General features: G+C 43.6%; 1 protein-coding gene across 1 annotated transcript in view; it reads left to right on the top strand.

The window, feature by feature from the left end:
* Positions 1 to 1,048: 1,048 nt before the first annotated feature.
* LOC127580004 ((E3-independent) E2 ubiquitin-conjugating enzyme UBE2O) overlaps positions 1,049 to 22,730 on the top strand; it is a 132,891-nt gene continuing 111,209 nt past the window's right edge. Inside the window, exon 1 of the mRNA XM_052033126.1 lies at positions 1,049 to 1,382. Coding sequence (XP_051889086.1) covers positions 1,065 to 1,382 — 318 coding nt within the window. The 5' untranslated portion in view covers positions 1,049 to 1,064. The remainder of the gene's footprint in view (positions 1,383 to 22,730) is intronic.

The following is a 22,730-nucleotide window of genomic DNA, read 5'->3' as shown; positions in this document are numbered from 1 at the left end:
ATACCAGATCCAGACGGAGCAAGGGACACCTCTGAGGAGGAACCGCGTGGATCTACGACCACAAGCTCCAACTCATGGCTGTGACCCATCTCCTGTCAGTACACCGAAGGGGCCAGCACATGGAGAAGATGAACATGTGGACCAGAGTTCCCAGGAAAACACCAATGCAGCAAATAAAAGCAACACACCTACGGAAACAAGCACCAGACCAAAAAGGACCATAAAACCACCTCGGAGACTGATTGAAAGCTGCTGTGGACAAGGGTTCTTGGCAGGTTTATAAGGACAAAGGATTGTGTTTGTTTTTTCTTTAAAGGGGGAAGATGTGTTATTATGTAGTTATAATAAAGGGGTCACATGGGGAACAGGAAGCAGCTGGAAAGAGTGGGAAAAAAGCAGCCAGCCTGTCTGTTGCGAGTCTGTGCAGCCTGTTGTTTTGTTATTTTAATAAATGTTCAGACGTTAAATCCACACCAAGTTTGTCTTGTGGTGAACAAAACGTAACGTCCAACATCAAAGCTTGGGGAGTGCCACTGTTCACATTTCTTCGGCCAGAAACAGTTATTCCGCAGCCGGTTAGTCGGCCCACTTGGCATCCAAGCTCCTCCTCTGCCATGTGCTTCACTGCCCTCTGTTACCTGCCACATCATCAAAACTGAGGGGCTGAACGGCCTCCTGCTGAGTCATACCCCAGTAATCTAATTAACCAAGAGTCCCCCCGGAGACTGCACCCACAGTGCTCGTGCACCCACAGTGCTCGTGCCCGTCAGCACGGGTGGACGCGCCGCGCGTGGCCAGGACAAGGGGCGGAGCCTGGTACAAGGGCGGAGCTCCGATTGGGCGGAGCCCTCCACTGACACACCCCCTTCTTCCCCACCCCCATCACCGCCCCCCCCCCCCCCCCCCGTCATTGTCCACCCGCTGCCAAATCCCGTTCCAACGTGACCAGCTGTGAAGCATTTTGATTGGTCAGCAGCGTCGTCTCGGGCGATGCCGCATGACGTCACTATGCGTCTACGTAAAGCGTCGCTCAGTGACCGGCGCGGCTTCTCAGAGCGGCGGCGATGGAGGCGGACGCAGGTCGAGCGGCGGCCGCTTCCCCGGCCGCTGAGGTGCCCGTGCCCCCATCTTCCGCAGCCTCCCCCGCGCAGTCCCCGGCCCTGGGCAGCCAGCGCCTCCTGTTCGTCGATGACCTGGTGTCTGGCACCTACAAGGGGGCCCTGCGGCACGGCATCGTCGGCCTGATTCACGGCGAGGTGAGCAGCGGCGAGAGCTCGGACACGGACGAGGAGGGAGCCGGCCGGGAGCGGCCTCTGAAGAAGGGCTACGTTCGGGTGCAGTGGTACCCGGAGGGGGGCAAGCAGGACGTGAAGGAAATCAAGGTGCGTTGATGAAGGGGAGTGTGTCGGTGAGCTGGTGGGTGGGGAGCAGGTGTGGCGGGCCGGAGGGAGGGGCTGGCGCTGGGTGTTGCAGTGCCTGGCCCACGAGGTGTTAATGCAGACGCTCAGGCGTGAACACCCTGAAGTGCAGAATCGTGGTGTTGTGGCGCGGAAGCAGGCCGTTCAGTTCATCGAATTAATGCCGCTGGTAGATTGGGCCACGATTGAATTTGCCTATTTATGATGAGTGGGAACATTATTGCTAAATATGGATGAAAGAGATCCTCTGAGTGGTGAGCATTACTTTATTTCTGTCACTAAAGGTTATGTTATTTGCTGAATGAGGGAGTTCATAATCTAGTCGTATGCCTTGATTTGCACCCTTCAGGTTATTGTATAAAGCTGGTGTGTTAATTGGGGGGGCTTTGAGGGGTAATTGATAAATGCTGGTGTTGATAGGAAGCCCATGTCTTATGAGTGTATAAAGCAAAAATTTGAATATTTGGGAGCCTAAATTATTGACCAATTTTCATTCATTAATACTATGAGGGTAATAATAATTTTGTTAAGAGAATAATGGGCATATCACCACTGGCATCTATACTCATGATAGAATCTGTACACCAACCTCTTTGTGCCTGCTTGCTGTTGTTGTAAGAGTCCTTTGTCAAATATACATTTCTCAAGGCTTTTTTATAGTGTAATTTTAGGCTGATGCATTCTAGTCTCTGACTGAACTGAAAAGCTTGGGTTACCTCATGTTTGCTCAGTGCATTGCAGTGGATTGAAAGGCAAATGCAGGTAAGGATTTTGGCCTTGGTAGAACTTGCAGTAATGCCTTTTTATGGCAAGTGGCATGTTTACTGCCATTAAGGTTGATGCTACTGGCTATCCACATTTGGTGCCAGATGCACAACACCCTTCAACCCTCATTTTACAAGGTGAATTGGAACTTAAAATGCTAATCTTTTATTTGCATCACGCAGTTTGCTGACACTGGAAGCCTCATTTCTGTGCACTCGCACTCCCACTAATAATGAAATACATGGCCAACTTTGTAGTTTTGAGAATTTGATAAATCAGTACAAGAAACTACCTGACAAAACAAGGACATTCAGCTCTAATCCTGGTCCCTTATGTTTGTTTCCCTTAAATTGGCATGTCGAGGCCAGCATGGCTAGTTTCCTTCCCGACAAGACATAAGATGAACCAGTGGGGATTTTGCAGCCACTTAAATGTTTAATACTGTTTATTGATTCCACTTCCAGATTTAAAAAAAATTCAAATTCTCAATTTGTGGGATTGGAGCACTCATTCTCTGGATGTTTAGTCCAGGCCTGTGGATCATCAGTCATGCGTGTTGCTGATTAGATTTTTACTTTAGTTTAATTTTTTAAAAATAGTGCTTCACCTTTCTCTGAATTAAGCTGCGGTGTCTATCTTTGTGGTCCTTTTTGTTTTATTTACTCTGGTCCTAATTTGACATCAGCAAAAATACTTCAATATATGATGTTTTGGACATGAACATCAGGGCTTCCACATTGCAAATTCTAATTAATGGTATTAACTCTGTTAGCAAAATCTGGAGGATATAATTTTAAAGGGATATAAGAACAGGCCAGATGTGGATAGTTTATTGAAAGCAGTAAAGCAGACTGACAAAGTGGCTAAACAAAGCTTACATGATGCTTGGTTTTATAAATGGAGGCTTAGAAAGGAAGAACCGAAAATCATAAAATTGTGCGATACTAGTTCATCTGCAACCTGAGTAATGTACATTTCCAGCTGCCAAATTTTAGGAACAATGCAAAGGTTGAGCTGAAGGTGCAGATGAATTTGGTAAAATAGTTCTGGGGTGATGCACTTAAACATGTGGATAGACTGGCAAAACTGGGTTATTCTTGAAACAGAAGGTGCTGAGAAGGGATCTTGTATTTAAAATCATGAGGCATAAACATTGGATAGAAATTCATCTCATTGATAGAGGGCCCAAAGACTGGGGGTGTAAAATGAAGGTGATTCAGGAAAATAAACAAAAGTAAGGATATTTTTTCAAATAGTGGTGAGGGTTGGTATGTATTTGTCAGGTGTAGTAGGGGAGGCAGATTCAAATGTAGTGTCAGAAGTGTACTAGCGAAGTCTCAAAGGACAGTTTGCAAGTCTTTGCGCAGAGGCATAGAGAATGGGGCTAGATGGGTTGGTCTTGTGTACAATCAGTTTGGACTCAATAGGCTGAATAGCCTCTTTCCATGCTGTAACCATTCTTTGTCTCTTTGCACTCTTAATCTGATTTCTGTACCATTATTACTGTTCTACTCATGTTGCTTAATTTTTTTTATCATGCGTACTCATGTTTAATGGTACCTTTTGGAAGGCATCTTGCTAGATGTCTTCTGAAAATGACAACATAAATCCATTATTGATCTCATCTCAATAGTGTGACATATATTGAGTGATTTGCCACCTTGCAGATAGCTGGTATGCTTCTCGTGCCTTCTGATTGTGTATTGTAGAATTGCTCTAGAAATTTGTTTCTTTGCTGTTATCTATATAATGTGCTGTTTCAGTCCTTTGGCATATTTCTCATACCCCTGGAAAGTCTAGAGTATTCTGCAATAGATACCATCTGATCCTGGGGACTTTTTGCTTGGGGAATCTAGCAGTATACGAAACATCAACACACTCTTGTAAAATACCAGGTGTCTCTAAAATGCGCAATTATAGTATATATCTTCTTTTGCTTGGATGTTTATAAAAGCTGTTTCCTTTCGTTTTGAATACCAGCATGGTGTTGCATCAGTTTATGATTCAATTTGTTTCTATTAATTTTCTCATGTATGACTTGCTATTTGTGTTGCCACCCAGTGATTCTGTTTTGCTAGTGATCAGTGTTGATTACAGTAATAGAAGTTAATGCCCTGTAGAAATTACTTGAATTTGAGAAAGGAAAAGAACAATACCATTATTCCTTGATTTTAAATTCCCTATTACTATTAGTCCATGTATGCAGCACTTCAAAAATTAAACTTGGATAAAGATGACACCTTATCAGATGTTCAGTGTGAATGTGATGTGTTCCTTTTGAGATAACGTAGGTGGTTTCTTGAGTAATGTACTGTTCAATCTGTCTAAGTTGCAATAATGCCTTGATTGAGCATTTTTAGTTGTCATATTGGTCGTTGTCGTGACTATCCCTTGAGGTCGAGGATGATGGTCTTCGTTCTGTTCCGTTGATCTATTTATGGACTCTATGGTATTCCAGTATCAAAAGATCAAAAAAAAACTTCCAAGTTTTTGGTTGCTGTTTAATTACACTCTAGTAAAGCACCTTGGACATAATGCTATTTGAAAGGGCTTGTAAGTCATGCCGATCTGGTTAGTGGTGTTCACTTTGGTTATGGTCCCACATTTGCAGAAATTTCAAGTGCACAAATATAGAAGTGTAGCTATTATATTCTCAGTTCAATGCCACTAGAAATCAGAGGTTTGATCACCATTTTAGAGAATACACAAAATGTTATTCAGTTCAAGCAATATTTCAGGCAACAGATTAAAATCTTACCCTTGTGATTGTACTATGTTATCATTTTAATTGTAATGCTTATCTCATTGGGAGCCTTGCGATAGAAGCTATCGTCCTTGGGTGTGTAATGGTTTCAAATAAATCCTAGCAAGGTTAGGGAAAGAAGGTTGTACTCTAAGTTGGGCAAGATTCCTTGTTTGCCAACGTTGTATGTGGAAATGATGTCAATAAACTAATGGAGACATTAGACTGCAGGTGCTGGAATCTGGAGCAATAAACAATCTGCTGGAGGAACTCAGTGGGTAGAGTGGCATCTCTTGAGATGCTGCTTGACCCGCTAAGTTCCTCCAGCAGATTGTTCCTCAATAAACTAATGCCCTTAGCCTTGATCTAAAGAAGCATTGTCTTTAAGTGTGAACCACAATGCATTTTTAACATGTTCTCCATTATTTGCTCAGATATTTGGTTGTGGAATAACCTTGTCTGCACAACTGACATTGTGAACAAAGTTCCTGCTGAATAATTGACTTGTTTAAAGAATCTGTATGGTCTTTTCTCAATGTCTACTCTGAAGACCCCTGAGCCAATCGCACACTTGCCTGATCAGAAATCCTAATACAGTTGCTTTTTAAAACTTGCATCTCTCACAGTTGTTTGGTGTATCTCGCAGAGATGTACATTAAACATTCCCGGAGTTGTGAATGTCAGGCTTTTAATGTCATTTTCAATAATACTTATAAGATGGGGGAAACCAATAGTGTGTCTGCAGTTTGTTCTAATGCTGAACTACCAGTATTTGAATAAAAATTAAGGCCATTTGACCATAAACTGTAGTAAGTGCATAATGTTGAATGCATCTCTTTGGATTCTATTGCTATTCCAGAGAATGGGAACTACAAGGAGTATTTAAATAGAGAATAACATCATAGGTTAACTCTCCCCCTTGAATAATGTGTGTTGTCATGTTTGCTGGGTTCCTATTTTGACTTTTCTTTATGGTTTCCTAATAGCAAAATCTTTATCAATGCAATAATTTTGTTTCTGGGTGGATATAGTGGATGCCTTGCTGTATTTTTGCCCTACACTGGTGACCCAGCCCTGCTGCATTGTGAAGTACTGCTAAGCAGATGTGCTGCTATTGTGCATTGCAGGGGAGGAGCAGTGTTCACACCAGCTGTCTGGATGCTGCGCTTACAGCTAGCACAAGCAAAGGGCTCTGACCTTTGTGACATTTTGATGAATTCATTGAGTTTATTGAACTGACAATTATCCTTGATGTTGTGTTGTAGCAATGCCACATATAAGTATACTAATGCATTGTGTAATAGGACTATTGATGGAATGCAGCTCTCCAGTGCTGGATGACTTAGAGATGCAGGGAGATGAGCACTAAACACAGACAAATCATGTTCTGGTATCTCCTGTATCAATGATCCCTATTATTGCAGTAAAAGGGAAGACTGGTAATGGGATAACTGGGTAGTGGGGTTTATGGATAAAGGGAGGGGAAGAAGTGGGTACAACTTAATCTTTTTTCTTCAATTTATGGCTGTTTCTTGTCTTTTTTCTGTTTCGCATTGTTGGTAATATTTTGCATTAAGGAAAAGATTCCAACACAAGATATTCATGGCCTCTTACTCTTGCTGACTATTCTGTTGACAAATGCAGGGGTGGGGGGGGGGGGGGGGGGGGGGTGGCATGAAACCTAGAATGGAAACACTGCAGTTTTCATTTTTTCAACTGATTTTTTTTGTATGTATAATTAAAGGTTTTTTATCAAACAAGGTGCAAACAATTTTAGCTTAATGGCTGCTGCTAGAAATTGCTACTACTTTGAAGTAATTGGCAAGGTTGGTAAGGTCAGCACATCCTCCCATCAATTGGCTAAGTGAGCAAATGAATGAATATAAAATCTTAGGGTTGTGACTTGTTGGAATTCCGTAACCCAGAGCTGTAGAGGTGGAATAGCTGTGGGTGAAAAATCTTCCTTGGATCCCTTCTAAGCCTCTTCCTTCTTAGCCTAAACCTCTTGCTTCCTAGCCTAAACCTCTGCAATGAGGAAAAGTTCTGCCATCTATCCTATCTATGCCCCTCATAATTTTGTATGCATCTGTCGGCTCACCCCTCAGTTTCCTCTGCTTCAAGGGAAACAAAGCTAGGTTATCCAGTCTCATTAACTGAAAGGCTCCATCCAGGCAACATCTTGGTGAATCTCCTCTGCAGTCTCTCCAGTGTAATCGTGACCTTCCTCCAGTGGGGTGACCAGGATAAACAGTATTCCAGCTGTGGCCTAATGAATATTTCATAAAGTTGGACTTCTGTACTCTTGTATTCATTAGCCAGGGCAAAGAAAATAAGTATTCCCTATATACTGCCACCTTCAGGGATCATTGGACTTGTAAACCAAGGTCCTTCCATTCCTCGATATAGTAAAATGATGTTAATCTGGCATGCTTGGTATTCGAATGGTGCCAGCCTGGCATATTTTCATGACTTTGAATGTTATTCTTATTTGTACCCCAACACATTTTTAATTCACTTTTTCTAAGATGTTACACAGTATTACAGTAAACTTTCTAGTGAACCAGAGAGTTGATGAGTGTGAGAATCAGGACCTGGTGAATTGAAAAATTGCTGCAGACATCAATTGGTGAGCCAGATGCTGAACAATTGGTATTTCTGAAAAGACAGATAGTAGATTATTAGTTTTACTGTACTCCCTATGGCCTTACCATTGTATGTAATATCCTTGCAAGTCCTCCTAAGTGCACTTATCAGGATTAAATTCCTTCTGCTATTTCTCTGTTCATCTTGCCAATTGATCAATATCATCCTTTGACCTAAGACTATTATTATCAAGACACCAAATTTTTGTCCTCTGCAAACTTGCCAAATGTACCTCCTACATTCATATCCAAATTGATTGTGTATAATAAACATGAGTCCCAACAATAGTCCATGTATACACTGGTGACAGGCTTCTAACCACAAACAACTTTCCATCACCTTTGCTTCTTATTACCAAGTCAGTTTTGGATAGTTTGCCAATTTTCCCTGGATCCCATCTTAGACCAGTCTCCAAAGTGAGACCTTATCAAAAACCTTTGAAGTCCATGTTGACTCCAACTGCACTATCCTCATCAACATCTTTTGTTACCTCCTTTGAAAAATTCAATCAAATAGAATTAAACAATGGAAACAGGCTATTCAGCCCAACCGGTCTATGCCGACCAAGGTGTCTCCTTGTGCTACTCCTATTTGTCTGCATTTTGGCCCATATACCTGCAACCTTTTGTATCTGTGTACCTGTCCAGATGTGTTTCAAACATTGTAACTGTACCTGCCTTGACTATTTCCATTGGGAGATTGTTCCATGTACCCATCATAAGATATAGGAGCAGAATTAGGCCATTCGACTCAGTCTATTCTGCCATTTAATCATGGCTGATTTTTTTCAACCTCATTCTCCTACCTTCTCACCTGAACCCCCTTATCAATCAAGAACCTATCAATCTCTGCCTTAAATACACACAATGATGGTTTCCATAGCCCTCTGGCAACACATTCCACAGATTCACCAGCCTCTGGCTGAAGAAATTCCTCTCCATCTAGGTTTTAAAGGGATGTCCCTTTATTCTGAGACTGTGCCCTCAGATCTTAGACTCTCCCACTAATGGAAACCACCTCTCTATGTCCACTCCATCTAGGCTTTTCAGTATCTGGTAGGTTTCAATGAGATTTCTCATTGACCCACAGTCAACATTTTAGGAACAGCTTCTCCTGCACCATCAGACTTCTGAACGGTACATGAACACTACCTCATTATTCTTCTTTTGCACTATTTATTTCTTTGTAACATAGTAATTTTTGTCTTGCACTGTACTGCTGCCACAAAACAACAAAACACAAAACAGTGCAGTGCAAGACACAAAAATTACTCTTAGCTACATGTCAGTGATGATAAATCTGATTCTGATTCCTGCAGCACACCGCTAGTCAGGCCTCCAATCTCTAAAACAGCCCTCTACCACTACCCTCTGATTCCTTCCACCAAGCTAGTTTTGTATTTAATTGGCCAGCTTACTCTGGATCATATATGATCTAATCTTTTGGGCAAACCTACCATATGGGAGCTTCTCAAAGGCCCTGCTAAAGTCCATGTGGACAACTTGCTCTGACTTTATCAATCCTCTTGGTTGCCTCTTCAAAAAAACAACTCAATCAAGTTCATGAGATGTGCTTTCCCACATAAAGCCATGCTGACTGTCTAATCAGTCCTTGCCTTTCCAAATGTGGATAAATCCTCTCTCAGAAGTGCCTCCAGTAACTTACCCAACATTGTTAGGCCCACCTGCCTGTAGTTATCTGGTTTGTCCTTGCAGACCTTAAAGGCACAAAATTAGCCACCCTCCAGTTTTGTTCCTTGCCTGTGGCTAAGGAAGGTACAACAGTCTCTGCCAGGGCCAGCAATTTCTTCTCTTGCTTCCCACAATGTCAGGATACTTGTTCAGGCCCCAGGGATTTATCTACTTTATGTGCCTCAACACTGCCAGCACTTCCTCTTTCATAATGTTGATACCTTTCATTACATCATTGTACTCTTTCCTGAATCCCCTAGCTTCCAGAACCTTCTGCATGGCAATTAGAGATGAGAAGTATTCATTTAAGATTTTTGCCCATCTCCTGCGGCTCTACACAGGCAACCACACTGATTCTTGAGGGGACCTATTCTCTCCCGAGTTATACTTTTGCTTTTAATACACTTATAGAATCCCTTGGGGTTCTTATTTGCCAAAGATATCTTGTGTCCCTTTTCTGCCCACCTGATTTCCACTAAGTGTACTCCTGCATCCCTTATACTCAAGGTACTTGCTTGATCCCAGCTGCCATATGTGAACATGCCACCTTTTCCCTGACCAGAGCCTCCGTATTCCTTGTCAGCCGGGATTCCCTAATCTGTCAAGTAGGTCAGATGGAATTACCCCCAAACAAACTCGCGCTGATTAATCACTGATCTTTGATTAATCACCACCTTTCCAAGTGTAGATAAACACAAGTTCTGAAAGGCAGGGTTAATGTGCACACACACTCGTGGGAGAATCTGCCACACATCTTATCATTAAGTGCATTTTCTTCCTGAATATACTTCTACAGAGTGTTCTGTGTTTGCAGTGCTAGTGTCACCTAAGCAATTGTTAGTAAAAAGATGCATTCAAAGTGATGCTACCTTGAAAAAAGCAAGTAATTTTCAAAGGAGATTTTTAGTGGTGGGCTTCACACTTTTTTCTGCAGTTGCTGTATTCCTTTTTGCAGATGGTTGCTGCATTATCATAAGTACATTTTGTTACTCTGGATGTCTTCAGCAGATTTCACCAAGTTCAACGGCCAAGTATCATTTGAACAGTTCTAAATATTCATTATATTTCTGTTCCAGATTAATACTAGTAGTGTGTTTGTGGTGTTGTAGATAGTGAGGTACATTGTCTTGGGCTACAGCATGATATTGCTCAGCTGGAAAGTTTGGTGGAATTTAATTCTGACAAGTGCAAAGTAATGCATTTCGGAACATCAGATGTGTAGGACATACACAATAAATGGTAGTGCTCCAGCAAGTGTTGATGAACAGAGGGACCTTGGGGTGCAAGTCCATTAATCCCTAAAAATGGCAATGCAGGTAGATGAGATGCTGAAGAAGACACATGAGATGCTTTCCTTCAGTAGTGGGATAGAATACAAGAACAGGGATGTCATGTTACAACTTTATAAAATATTGGCTCGGCCACAGCTGGAGTGTTCTGTGCAGTTTTGGTCTCTCAATGTAGGAAGGCTGAGATTACAGTGGAGATGGTGCAGAAGAGATTTACTAAGGTGTTGCCTGGATTGAAGCATTTCAGTTGGAAGAGATTGGGTGGGCTGAATTTGTTTTTGCTGGTGCAGAGGAGGTTAAGGGGTGACCTGATGGAGGTATAAAACATTGAGGAAGATTGATAGGGTAGATAGTTGCCATGGTGGGGATGTCTAAAACAAGAGGACACAAGTATAAAGTGAAAGCTAGGAGGTACCCTTGGGATCAGTTCTTGGCCCTCAGTTATTTACTATTTATATTATTTACCTGAAGGAGAGGGTGAAATGTAAGACATCCAAATTTTCCAATTACACAAAACTAGGTAGATGAGAATATAGTCATGCTGCAATGGGATATAGATTGAGGGGAATTTTTAACATTGTACTTGGAATCTGTAATGTATTGCCTGAAGAGGTGCTGGAGGTGGTAATCACAACATTTGCCAGCGATCTGGGTTCAATTCTGCCACTGTCTATAAGGAGTTTGTACATTCTCCCTGTGACTACGTGAGATTCCTCCGGGTGCTCTGGTTTCCTCCCACATTCCTAAAGACATACAGGTTAGGAAGTTGTGGGCATGCTATGTTGGTGCACAACTATGTTGCTTTGTGAAGGGCAGATTATGTCTCTCAAGCCTGATAGGATTCTTTGAGGAGGTGACCAGGCAGATTGATGAGGGTAGTGCAGTAGATGTGGTCTACATGGATTTTAGTAAGGTGTTTGACAAGGTTCCACATGGTAGGCTTTTACAGAAGGTCAGAAGGCATGGGATCCAGGGAGGCTTGGCTGTGTAGATTCAAAATTGGCTTGCTTGCAGAAAGCAGAGGGTTGTGGTGGAGGGAATGCATTCAAATTGGAGGGCTGTGACTAGCGGTGTCCCGCAAAGTTCGGTTCTGGGACCTCTACTTTTCGTGATATTTATTAATGACTTGGATGAGGGGGTAGAAGGGTGGCAAGTTTGCAGACGACAAAGGTCGGTGGTGTTGTGGATAGTGTGGAGGACTGTCGAAGATTGCAGAGGGATATTGATAGGATGCAGAGCTGGGCTGAGAAGTGGCAGATGGAGTTCAATCTGGAGAAGCGTGAGGTGGTACACTTTGGAAGGACTAACTCCAAGGTGGAGAACAAAGAAAATGGCAGGATACTGGGTAGTGTGGAGGAGCAGAGGGATCTGGGGGTTCATATCCACAGATCCCTGAAAGTTGCCTCACAGGTGGATAGGGTAGTTAAGAAAGCTTATGGGATATTAGCTTTCATAAATCGTGGGATTGAGTTTAAGAGCTGCGAGGTAATGATGCAGCTCTACAAAACTCTGGTTAGACCACACAGAGTACTGTGTCCAGTTCTGGTCACCTCCTAGGAAGGATGTGGATGCATTGGAAAGGGTGCAGAGGAGATTTACCAGGATGCTGCCTGTTTTGGAGAGTATGGATTATGAGGAGAGACTAAGGGAGCTAGGGCTTTACTCTTTGGAGAGGAGGAGGATGAGAGGAGACATGACAGAGGTATACAAAATATTAAGAGGAATAGATAGACAGCGAGCACCTCTTTCCCAGGGCACCAGTGCTCAATACAAGAAGGCATGGCTTTAAAGTAATGGGTGGGAAGTTCAAGGGAGATCTCAGAGCACTGTTTTTTTACCCAGAGAGTGGTTGGGGCATGAAATGTGCTGCCTGGGGGGGTGGTGGTGGAGGGAGGTACATTGGTCAAATTCAAGAGATTGTTAGATAAGCATATGGAGGAATTTAAAATAGAGGGATATGTGGGAGGAAGGGGTTAGTCTTAGGTGAGGTTTAAAGGTTGGCACAACATGGGCTGAAGGGCCTGTATTGTGCTGTACTGTTCTATGGAAGCGTGGTGACACTTGTGGGCTGCCCCCAACATATTCCCAGACTGTGGTTGTTAATGCAAAAAGACTCATTTCACTGTGTTTTGATGTACATGTAACTAATAAATATATTAAATGCAAAAGGGTAACTTGGAAGAGAATAGGTCCCCGAGGAACCATGTGGTTGTCTGTGTGGAGCTGTTGGAGATGGGTGAGGTGTTAAATATAACTAGTATGTATTTACTGTGGAGTGACTCATGGAAGCTAAAGAATTGAGGGAAATTACTGATGTATTGGAACACATCTGCATTACAAGTTCAAGTTATACTTTATTGTCATTCACCCATATGCTATAAAACACATGGAGGAATGGAATGTCGTTTCCCCCAGACTCTCACAACAGGACATACAATAAATGCAGACAAATATTGTGCAAGTACAAATAGTGCAAAAAATGGTATATACAGGATACAAAATTAGTGTAAGGTTAGTGCAAAACCAAATTGGACAAAGAAAATGCAGAACTCAGTGTATTGCACTAAGTGTATAACATGTTCAGCAGCGGCCAAAGTCCTTATACGCAGTTGTGCGAACCAGGACTTCTGATGCAGCATTTGTCTGAGACTGCCTCCAGGGTATTTGGAGCCTGACAGCCTGGGGGGGAAAGCTATTGTACCGTCTAGTAGTTCTGGCCCGGATGCTCTATTACTGCTTGACAGGTGGCAGTGGGACAAATAGATTGTGGGAGGGATGAGAGAGGTCATCTATGATTCTGCAGGCCTTGCGGGTGCATCATACGTTGTAGGTGTCCAGGATGGAGGGAAGAGGTACTGCAATGATCTTTCCAGCTGTGCTTGCAATTCTCCAGAGTCCTGCGGTCTGAGGTGTTACAGTTACCGTACCAGGCAGAGATGCAGCTGGTCAGGACACTCTCCATGGTACCCCTGTAGAATGTGGTGAGGGTAGGGGAGGGCAGGTTTGCTCTCTTCAGCTGTCGTAGGAAGTGCAGATGCTGCTGTGCCGCCTTGGCGAGGGAGGTGTTGGTTGACCAGGACAGGTCATCTGCTATGTGTATTCCGAAGAACTTAAAGCAGCTGACTCTCTGTACAATGGTGCCATTGATGCACAGGGGTGAGTGGTCAGCCTGGGTCTTTCTAAAATCCACAATTATCTTCCTTGTTTTGTCCATGTTCAAGGAGAGATTGTTGACTGAGCAACCAGTCCACCAGCCTCTCCACCTCCTTTGTAAGCTGTTTCATCGTTCCTGCTGATGAGACCCACCACTGTTGTATCATCAGCAAATTTAATGATATGGTTGGAGCTTGAATTGGCAGAGCAGTCATGGGTCAGCAACATGAACAGCAGTGGACTGAGCACGCAGCCCTGGGGGGCTCCAGTGCTCTGCCTAATTATATTTGAGGTGGTATTTCCCATGTGAACTGACTGTGGCCTTTCAGAGAGGAAGTCCAGAATCCAGTTGCAGGTAGAGGTACTGAGGCCCAGCAGCTGTAGCTTCCTTATGAGGTTCTGTGGGATGATAGTGTTGAAGGCAGAGCTGAAGTCTATGAAGAGCATCCTAACGTAAGTGTCCTTTTGACCTAGGTGAGGCAGGGCCAGGTGAAGGGCAGAGGACACTGCATCTTCGGTTGACCGATTGAACAAAGAAGTGGCGCTGGAGAAGCGGTGTTGCTGTTTTAAGGCATATTAAGGTGGATAAATCCCTGGGGCCTGATAGTATATTCTAGGACATTGTGGGAAGCTAGGGAAGAAATTGCAGGGTCCTTGGCAGAGATACTTCTATCATCTTTAGCCATGGGTGAGGTACTGGATGTCTAGAGGGTGGCTAATGTTGTACCTTTATTTAAAATGGGCTGCAAGGTTGAGCCAGGAAACTACAGGCTGGTGAGCCTAACATCAGTGAAGGAGATTCTGAGGGACAGATCTACCAGCAGGTGGAAAGGCAAGACTGATAAGGAATGGTCAGCGTGGCTTTGTACATAAGTAATAGTCTCAAATTTGAGTTTTTTTTGAAGATGATTGATGGCATGGCAGTGGATGTTGTCAATGTGGACTTTAGCAAGGCACTTGACAAGGTCCTGCATGGTAGGCTGTTCCAGAAGGTTAAATCGTATGGGATCCAGAGTGAGATAGCCAATTGGCTATGAAATTGGCCTAGTGGAAGGAGTCAGAGGGTGGTAGTGGAGGGTTATTTCAGATTGGAGGCCTGTGATCAGTGGTGTGCTGCAGGAATGGTGCTGGGTCTACTGTTTGTCATCTATATTAATGATTTGGGTAGCAATGTTCTTAACGTGGTTAGTAAGTTTGACACAAATTGGTGCAGTGGATCGTGAAGAAAGTTGGCTAAGATTACAATGTTATCCTTATCAACTGGCCAGTGGGCTGAGGAATGGCAGGTGGAATTTAATTCAGGTGAATGCAAGGTGTTGCATTTCAGTCAGTTAAACCAGGGAAGGACTTGAACAGTAAATGGTAGGCCCCTGTCGAGTGTAGAACAGACACAGGGATTCAGGTACATAGTTCTCTGAAAATGGCTAGACAAGGTGATGATCCCCTTCATCAGGGCATTGAGTACAGGAATTGGGATGTCATGTTACAACTGTACAAGTCATTGGTGAAACCACACTTGGTATTGTGTGTAGTTCTGGTTGCCTGGCTATGGGAAAGATGTCATTAAGCTGGAAAGGATACAGTAAAAATTAATGAGGATGTTACTAGGACTGGAGGACTTGAGTTGTAAGGAGAGTCTGGGTAGGATGTGACTCTTTTCCTTGGATCCTAGTAGGTTGAGTGGTGACCTTATTGAGGTTTATAAAATCATGAGGGGTATAAATATGGTGAATGGTCAGTTTTCTTTTCCCAGGATAGGGGAGTTTAAAACTAGAGGGCATAGATGCAAGGTGAGAGGGGAAAGATCTGAGTGGTTGGTATATGGAATGAGCTGCCAGAGGATGCCGTAGAGGTGGGTACAATTACAATGTTTAAAAGATATTTGGATGGGTACACAGAAAATGCCTTAAAGGGATATGGGCCCAAAGGCAAATGGGACAAGCTCAGATAGACATCTTGATCGGCATGGACAAGTTGGGCTGAAGGGCCTTTTTCTGTGTTGTATGACTCTGACAATATTCCAAGTTTGGCAACTTTTGATATCTGCACATCTACCATACTTCGTCAGCAGCAAACTAATCAAACCAAACTCTAAGTTTTGTATGACATATGTCCCAACACTGATCTCTGTGGAACAACTATTTATGGACTTTCATTCAGAAAAATAACCCTCCACTGTCCTGCCTCCAATAACCAAGCCAATTTTGGATCCAGTTTGCCAAAACACCTTGGACTCCGTGCCCTAACTTTCTGGACCAGCCCATTGTGCAGGACCTTGTCAAAAGCCTTGCTAAAGTTTATGCATACCATGTCTACTGCTTTACCTTCATCAGTTTTCTTAGTAACCTCAAAAGAACTCATTCAGATTTGCAAGGCAGTAGTTCCCATGCACAAATCCATGATACTGCCCAGTAGCTCTGACATCCACCATGAAGTGCTTTGAGAGGCTGGTCATAGCACACATTAACTCCAGCCTCCTAGACAACCTCAACCTATTTCAATTCGCCTACTGTCAAAACAGGTCTATGGCAGACACCATCTCCCTGGCTGTACATTCATCTCTGGAGCATCTGGACAGTAAAGACACCTACATTAGATTGTTTATTGACTACAGCTCTGCTTTCAATACTATCATTCCATGCAAACTAGTCTCCAAACTCCAAGACCTGGGACTCAACACCTCCCTTTGCAACTGGATCCTTGACTTCCTGACCAACAGACCGTAATCGGTAAGGATAGGCAGCAATACCTCTGCCACGATTATTCTCAACAAGGCTGCGTCCTCATTCCCCTACTCTGCTCCCTATACACTCGCGACTGCGTGGCCAGATTCTGCTCTAACTCCATCTACAAGTTTGCAGATGATGCCACTGTCGTGGGCTGTATCTTAAAAAATGATGAGTCAGAGTACAGGAAGGGGATAGGGAGCCCAGTGACATGTCATGATAACAACCTTTCCCTCAATGTCAGCAAAACAGAAGAGCTGATCATTGTGCATTGCACCCCTTCCTGAAGTCAATCTCTTATTTATATCAACCGTGCTGAGGTTGAGAGCTTCAACTTTCGAGGAGTGAACATCACCAATAGCCTGTCCTGGACCAACCATGATGATGCCATGGCCGAGAAAACTTACCAGTGCCTCTACTTAGGAGGCTAAAGAAATCTGGCATGTCCCGTTTGACCCTCACCAATTTTCATTGATGCACTGCAGAAAACATCCTATCTGGATGCATCATGGCTTGGTATGGCAACTGTTCTGTCTGTGACTGCACGAAACTACGGAGTTGTGGACACAGCTCAGCACATCACGAAAACCAGCTTCCTCTCCATGGACTATGTCTGTACTTCTCACTGCCTCAGTAAAGCAGCCAGCATAATCAAAGACCCCACCCACCCTGGACATCCGCTCTTCTTGTCCCTCCCATTGGTAAGAAGATATAGAAGCCTGAGAGCATGTACCACCTGGCTCAAGGACAGCTTCTATCCTGCTGTTATAAGACTATTGAATGGTTCTCTAGTACGATAAATGGCCTCTTGACCTCACAATCTACCTCGTTATGACCTTGCACCTTATTGTCTACCTGCACTGCACTTCCTCTGTAACTATAACACTTTATTCTGCATTCTATTATTATTTTACCTCGTACTACCTCCATACACTGTTGTAATGAATTGATCTGTATGAACAGAATGCAAGATAAATTTTTCACGTGTGACAATAATAAACCAATTTACCAAATTTTAATCCATTCCTACTTTTCCAATCCCTACCTTGATCACTAATTCAGCAGGCACAGTAGTGTGGCGGTTAGTGTAACGCTCTGACAGTGCCGCTGACCCAGGTTCAATTTTGGCTGCTGTCTGTAAGGAGTTTGTACGTTCTTCCTCATGTCTGTGTGGATTTCCTCTGGGTACTCTGGTTTCCTCCCACATTCCAAAGACGTATGGGTTAGGAAATTGTGGGCGTGTTATGTTGGCACTATTGCATGGCGACACTTGTGGGCTGACCCCAGAACACTTTACGCAAAAGATGCATTTCACTGTTTCGATGTACACGTGACAAATAGAGATATCCTATCTTCTATCCTTAGAATGTTTCCCTAGTACTGACATAAGGCTGGTGTGTAGATTCCTGCTTTATCCCTACCACCCTTGAATGTGGGAACCACATCATCCAATTGTCAAGTACCTCACCTGTGGTTAAAGATGATACAAAATCTCAGTCAGAGCCCCAGCAAACTCCTCCCTTGTGTTCCATAACACCCTGAGATGGATTTCATCAGGCTCTGGGCATTTGTACATATTAATGTGCATCAATATTTCTAACACTTCTTTCCTGATGCACTCCTTCCAGACTAACAGTGTACACCACCTTTAACTCTTCACCCTTCCCATCCTTCTCCCTGGTGAATACTGACCCCAAGTATTCATTCAGGATACCACCATCCCCTGCCTCCTACACAAGACTTCCCTTTGAGAACATGGAGCATACAACTGTATAGCACAGGAATCACCCCATCAGACAGGATATCTGCACTGACAAAGATGCCAATCTAAACTAATCCCATTGTCATTTATATTAATGATTTGGATGAGAATGTAGGTGGCGTGGTTAGTAAGTTTGTAGATGACACTAAAAATGGTAGACAGTGAAAAGGGTTATGGGGTTATGGAATGAAGTTAGGTGTTAATTACTAGTTTATTCAGCACGATATTGTAGGCTGAAGGGCCTGTTCTTGTGCTGTACTATCTGTTTTGTTATCTCTGATTACAACAGGATCTTGATCAACTGGGCCAGTGGGCTGAGGAATGGCAGATGGAGTTTAATTAAGATAAATGAGAGTTGTTGCATTTTGGTGAGACAGACCAGGGCAGGACTTGCTCTGGAGAGTGTTCTAGAACAGAGACCAAGGGGTTCAGGTACATGGTTCCTTGAAAGTGGCAACACAGGTAGACAGGGTGGTGAAGAAGTCATTTGACATGCTTGCCTTCATCGATCAGGATATTGAGTACGGGAGTTGGGATGTCATGCCCCAGCTGTATGGGTTACACCTTAACTGGAGGGGAACCAATATACTGGCCGGGAGGTTTGCTGGTGCAACTTGGGAGGGTTTAAACTAGTTTGGCAGGGGGGGGTGAGAACCAGAGCAGCAGGTCAAAGTGGAGAGATTGAGAGGAAGGTAAATGTCATGACCAGCAAGTCTGTAAGGAAAGACCGGCAGGAGTAAGGTAATAAATACGATGGGATGGATGGGTTGAACTGTTTATTTCAATGTGAGGAGTGTTGAGGGTAAGGGTGAACATGGAATATTGATCAATACATGGAACTGTGATGTTGAGGCCATTACAGAGACTCGGTTGAGAGAAGGACAGGACTGGATGCTTAATGTTCCGGGGTTTCTGTGTTATAAAAGATAAAAGGTGGGGGGGAAGAGAGTTGCACTATTAATCAGGGGCAATATCACAGATGCACAGGGAACATAATGGAGGGCTCATCCTCTGAGTCTATATGGGTAGAACTCAAGAATAAGGAAGGTGCAGTCACTCTGGGATGAAACTACAGACCTCCCCACCCCCCCCATAGACACTGGGATATTGATGGACAGATATGCAGTTGATGGACAGATATGCAGGCAGATTAGGGAAAGATGCAAAAAAGCAGGGCGGTTGTTGTGGGTGACTTCAACTTGCCCAATATTGGGCCCTCCTGAGTCAGTCATTGAAGACGACAGCACAGAAACTGGCCCTTCAGCCCATCTAGTCCATGCTGACCTGATATGCCTAGTCCCATCTACCTGTACCAAGACCATATTCCTCCAGACACTTCCCATCCATGTACATATCCAAACTTCTCTTAAATGTTACAATTGAACCCATGCCTACCACTTCAGCTGGCAGTTCATTCCACACTCGCACCACCCTCTGAGTGAAGTAGTTTCCCCTTAAATATTCCACCTTTCACCCTAAACCTGTGACCTCTAGTTCTAGTCTCACCCAACCTGAGGGGAAAACACCTGCATGCATTCACCCAATGTATACCCCTCAATTTTGTATACCTCCATAAGATCTCCTCTCCATCTCCTGTACTCCAGGGAATAAAATCCGATCCAATTCAACTTTCCCTATGACTTTACGACCCTATCTACCTGTGATGCCACTTTCAAGAAATTGTGACTCTGAATTCCCAGGTCCCTTCGACTGTGCACCTCAGAGCTCTACCATTCACTGTGCAAGTCTTACCCTGGTTTGTCCTCCAAAAGCGCAACACCTCACACTTGTCTGCATTAAATTCGATCTGCCATTTTCTTAGCTGGTCAAGATCACTTTCCAAGCTTTGATAGCCTTCCTTGCTGTCCACTATGCCCCCAATCTTGGTGTCATCCACAAATTTGCTGATCCAGTTTACCACATTCATCTATATTAATGATTTAGATATAAACAACAACAAACCCAGCACTGATCCCTGCAGCACACCACTAGTCACAAGCCTCCAGTCAGAGATGATCATGTACCACTCTGGCTTCTCCCGCTAAGCCAATGTTGAATCCAGTTGACTACTTCATCCTGAATGTCAAGTGCCTTCACCCTCTGGAGCAGCCTCCCATGCGGGACTTTGTCAGTCCTTGCTAAAGTCCATACGGACAATGTTCACTGCCTTTCCTTCATCAACTTTGGTAAGCTCCTTGGAAAAACTCCCAAAGATTGGTTAGACATAACATGGCTGTCTGCATGGTAGGTCGACTATCTCTAATCAAGCCTTGTCTATTCAAATACCTATATATCCTGTCTCTCAGAATACCTTCCAATAATTCACCCACAACTGACATCAGGCTCACTGGCCTATAATTTCCCGAATTATTCTTAGAGCCTTTCTTGAACAATGGAACAACATTAGCTATCCTCCAGTCCTCCGGCACCACATCTGTGGTGAAGGACGTTTTATATAACTCTGCCAGGGCCCCTGCAATTTCTGCACTAGCCTCCCATGAAGGGACATCTTGTCAGGCCCGAGGATTTATCCACCTTCAGTTGCCTCAAAACAGCCAGCACTTCCTCTTCCACAATCTAGATACGTCCCTGACCTCACTACTTTTTTCTTCGGTTCTATAGTCTGTGTTTGTCTCCAGAGTAAATACAGAAGCAAAAAATTCATTTAAGATCTCCCACATCTCTTTTGGCTCTTATGCATAGATGACCACACTGATCTTCAAGAGGACCAATGTTGTCCCTTGCTACTCTTTTGTTCTTAATGTAGTTATAGAAACCCTTGGAATTCTCTTTCACCTTGTCTACCAGAGCAACCTCGTATCCTCTTCTTGCCCTCCTGATCTCTCAAGTGTTCTCTTACATTTCTTGTACTAAAGCACCTCATTTGATCCTGACTGCCTATACATGATATGCACCACCTTTTTCTTTACCAGGGTCTCAATATTCCTTGATAACCAAGGCTCCCTAAACCTGTTAGCCTTGCCTTTTATTCTAACAGAAACATATAGATTCTGTACTCTCAATATTTCACTTTTGAAAGCTTCCCACTGACCAAACATCTCTTTGCCAAGAAACAGCCTATCCCAATCCACACCTGCCAGATCCCTTCTGATGCCATCAAAATTGGCCCTACTCCAATTTAGAATCTCAACCTGAGGACCAGTCCTATCCTTCTCTATGATTATCATAATTCCATTAGTTTCACGATAACGAGATACAAAAGTGTTCCCCTACACCCACTTGTCATCTGCCCTGTCTCGTTTCCTAAGAGGAGATCCAGTATCGCATTCTCTCGTTGGGACCTCTACATATTGATGAAGCTTTCCTGAACACATTTGACAAACTATCCAATCCTTTCACAGTATGGGAGTCCCAGTAAGTATGTGGAAAGTTAAAATCGCGTACAGTCACAACCTTGTTCTTGCAACTGTCTGCTATCTCTCTACAAATTTGTTCCTCTAAATCCCACTGACGATTAGGAGGGCCATAATATAGTCCCATTAATGTGGACATCTTTTCTCATTCCTCATTTCTACCCATATATTGCATCAGTAGACAAGCCCTCCAGTATGTCCTCCCTGAGCACTGCTGTGGTTTTTTCCAGATGAGCAATGCCACTCCTCCCCCTTTAATACCTCCCTCTGTCATGTCTAAAACATCAGAATCCCAGAACATTGAGCTGCCAGTCCGGCCTCTCCTGTAACCAAGTCTCACTAATGGCTACAACATCATAATTCCATGTATGGATCCATGCTCTAAGTTCATCTGCCTCACTTTCAATACTCCTTGCATTGAAATAGATGCGTCTTGAAACTAGTCCCACAATGCTCATCAACCAGTTGATTTCTGTCTTTGCTTGTAGGCTTAACATCTGCTTTCCCCACAGCTATTCCACTTGCTGCCTTCCCACTCTGGTTCCAACCCCCCTGAACAGCATTAGCACACCTTCCCACAAGTATATTGGTCCCCCTCCAGTTCAGGTGGAAACTGTCCTGTTTGTACAGGTCCCACCTGCTGTGGAAGAGAGCCCAATGATCCAAAAATTTGAAGCCCTCCCCCCTGCATTGCAGGGAGGGCTTCAGATGTTAAACTGCACTATCCTTAGCCACATTAAACTGCACTAACCTATTTCTTGCCTCACTAGCAGGTGGCATGGATAGCAATCCTGAGACCCTGGAGGTCCTGTCTTTTAACTTGGCACCTAACTCCCTGAACTCACTTTGCAGGACCTCGTCACCCTTCTTGCCCATGTCATTGGTACTGATGTGGACCATGACTTCTGGCTACTCACCTTCTGCCTTAAGAATGTGTAGGGGGTTAGTTTGAGGTTTAGATGGTGCAGAATATTAAGTGCATCCAGAAGGCTTTCTTAAATCAGTATGTAGATTGTCCAATGAGAGGAGCCATACTGGATCTGGTGCTAGGAAATGAGCCTGGGTAGGTAATTGACCTTTCAGTGGGAGAACATTTCAAGAATAGTGATCACAAGTTCTAAGATGACTAAATAAGGATAAGTATGGACCTTGTGGGAGACTATTAA

The sequence above is a fragment of the Pristis pectinata genome, chromosome 18 (assembly GCF_009764475.1).
Source record: "Pristis pectinata isolate sPriPec2 chromosome 18, sPriPec2.1.pri, whole genome shotgun sequence".
Lineage (NCBI taxonomy): Eukaryota > Metazoa > Chordata > Chondrichthyes > Rhinopristiformes > Pristidae > Pristis > Pristis pectinata.
Note: the sequence above shows the minus strand (reverse complement) of the source record. Positions and strands in the feature narration are given on the sequence as shown.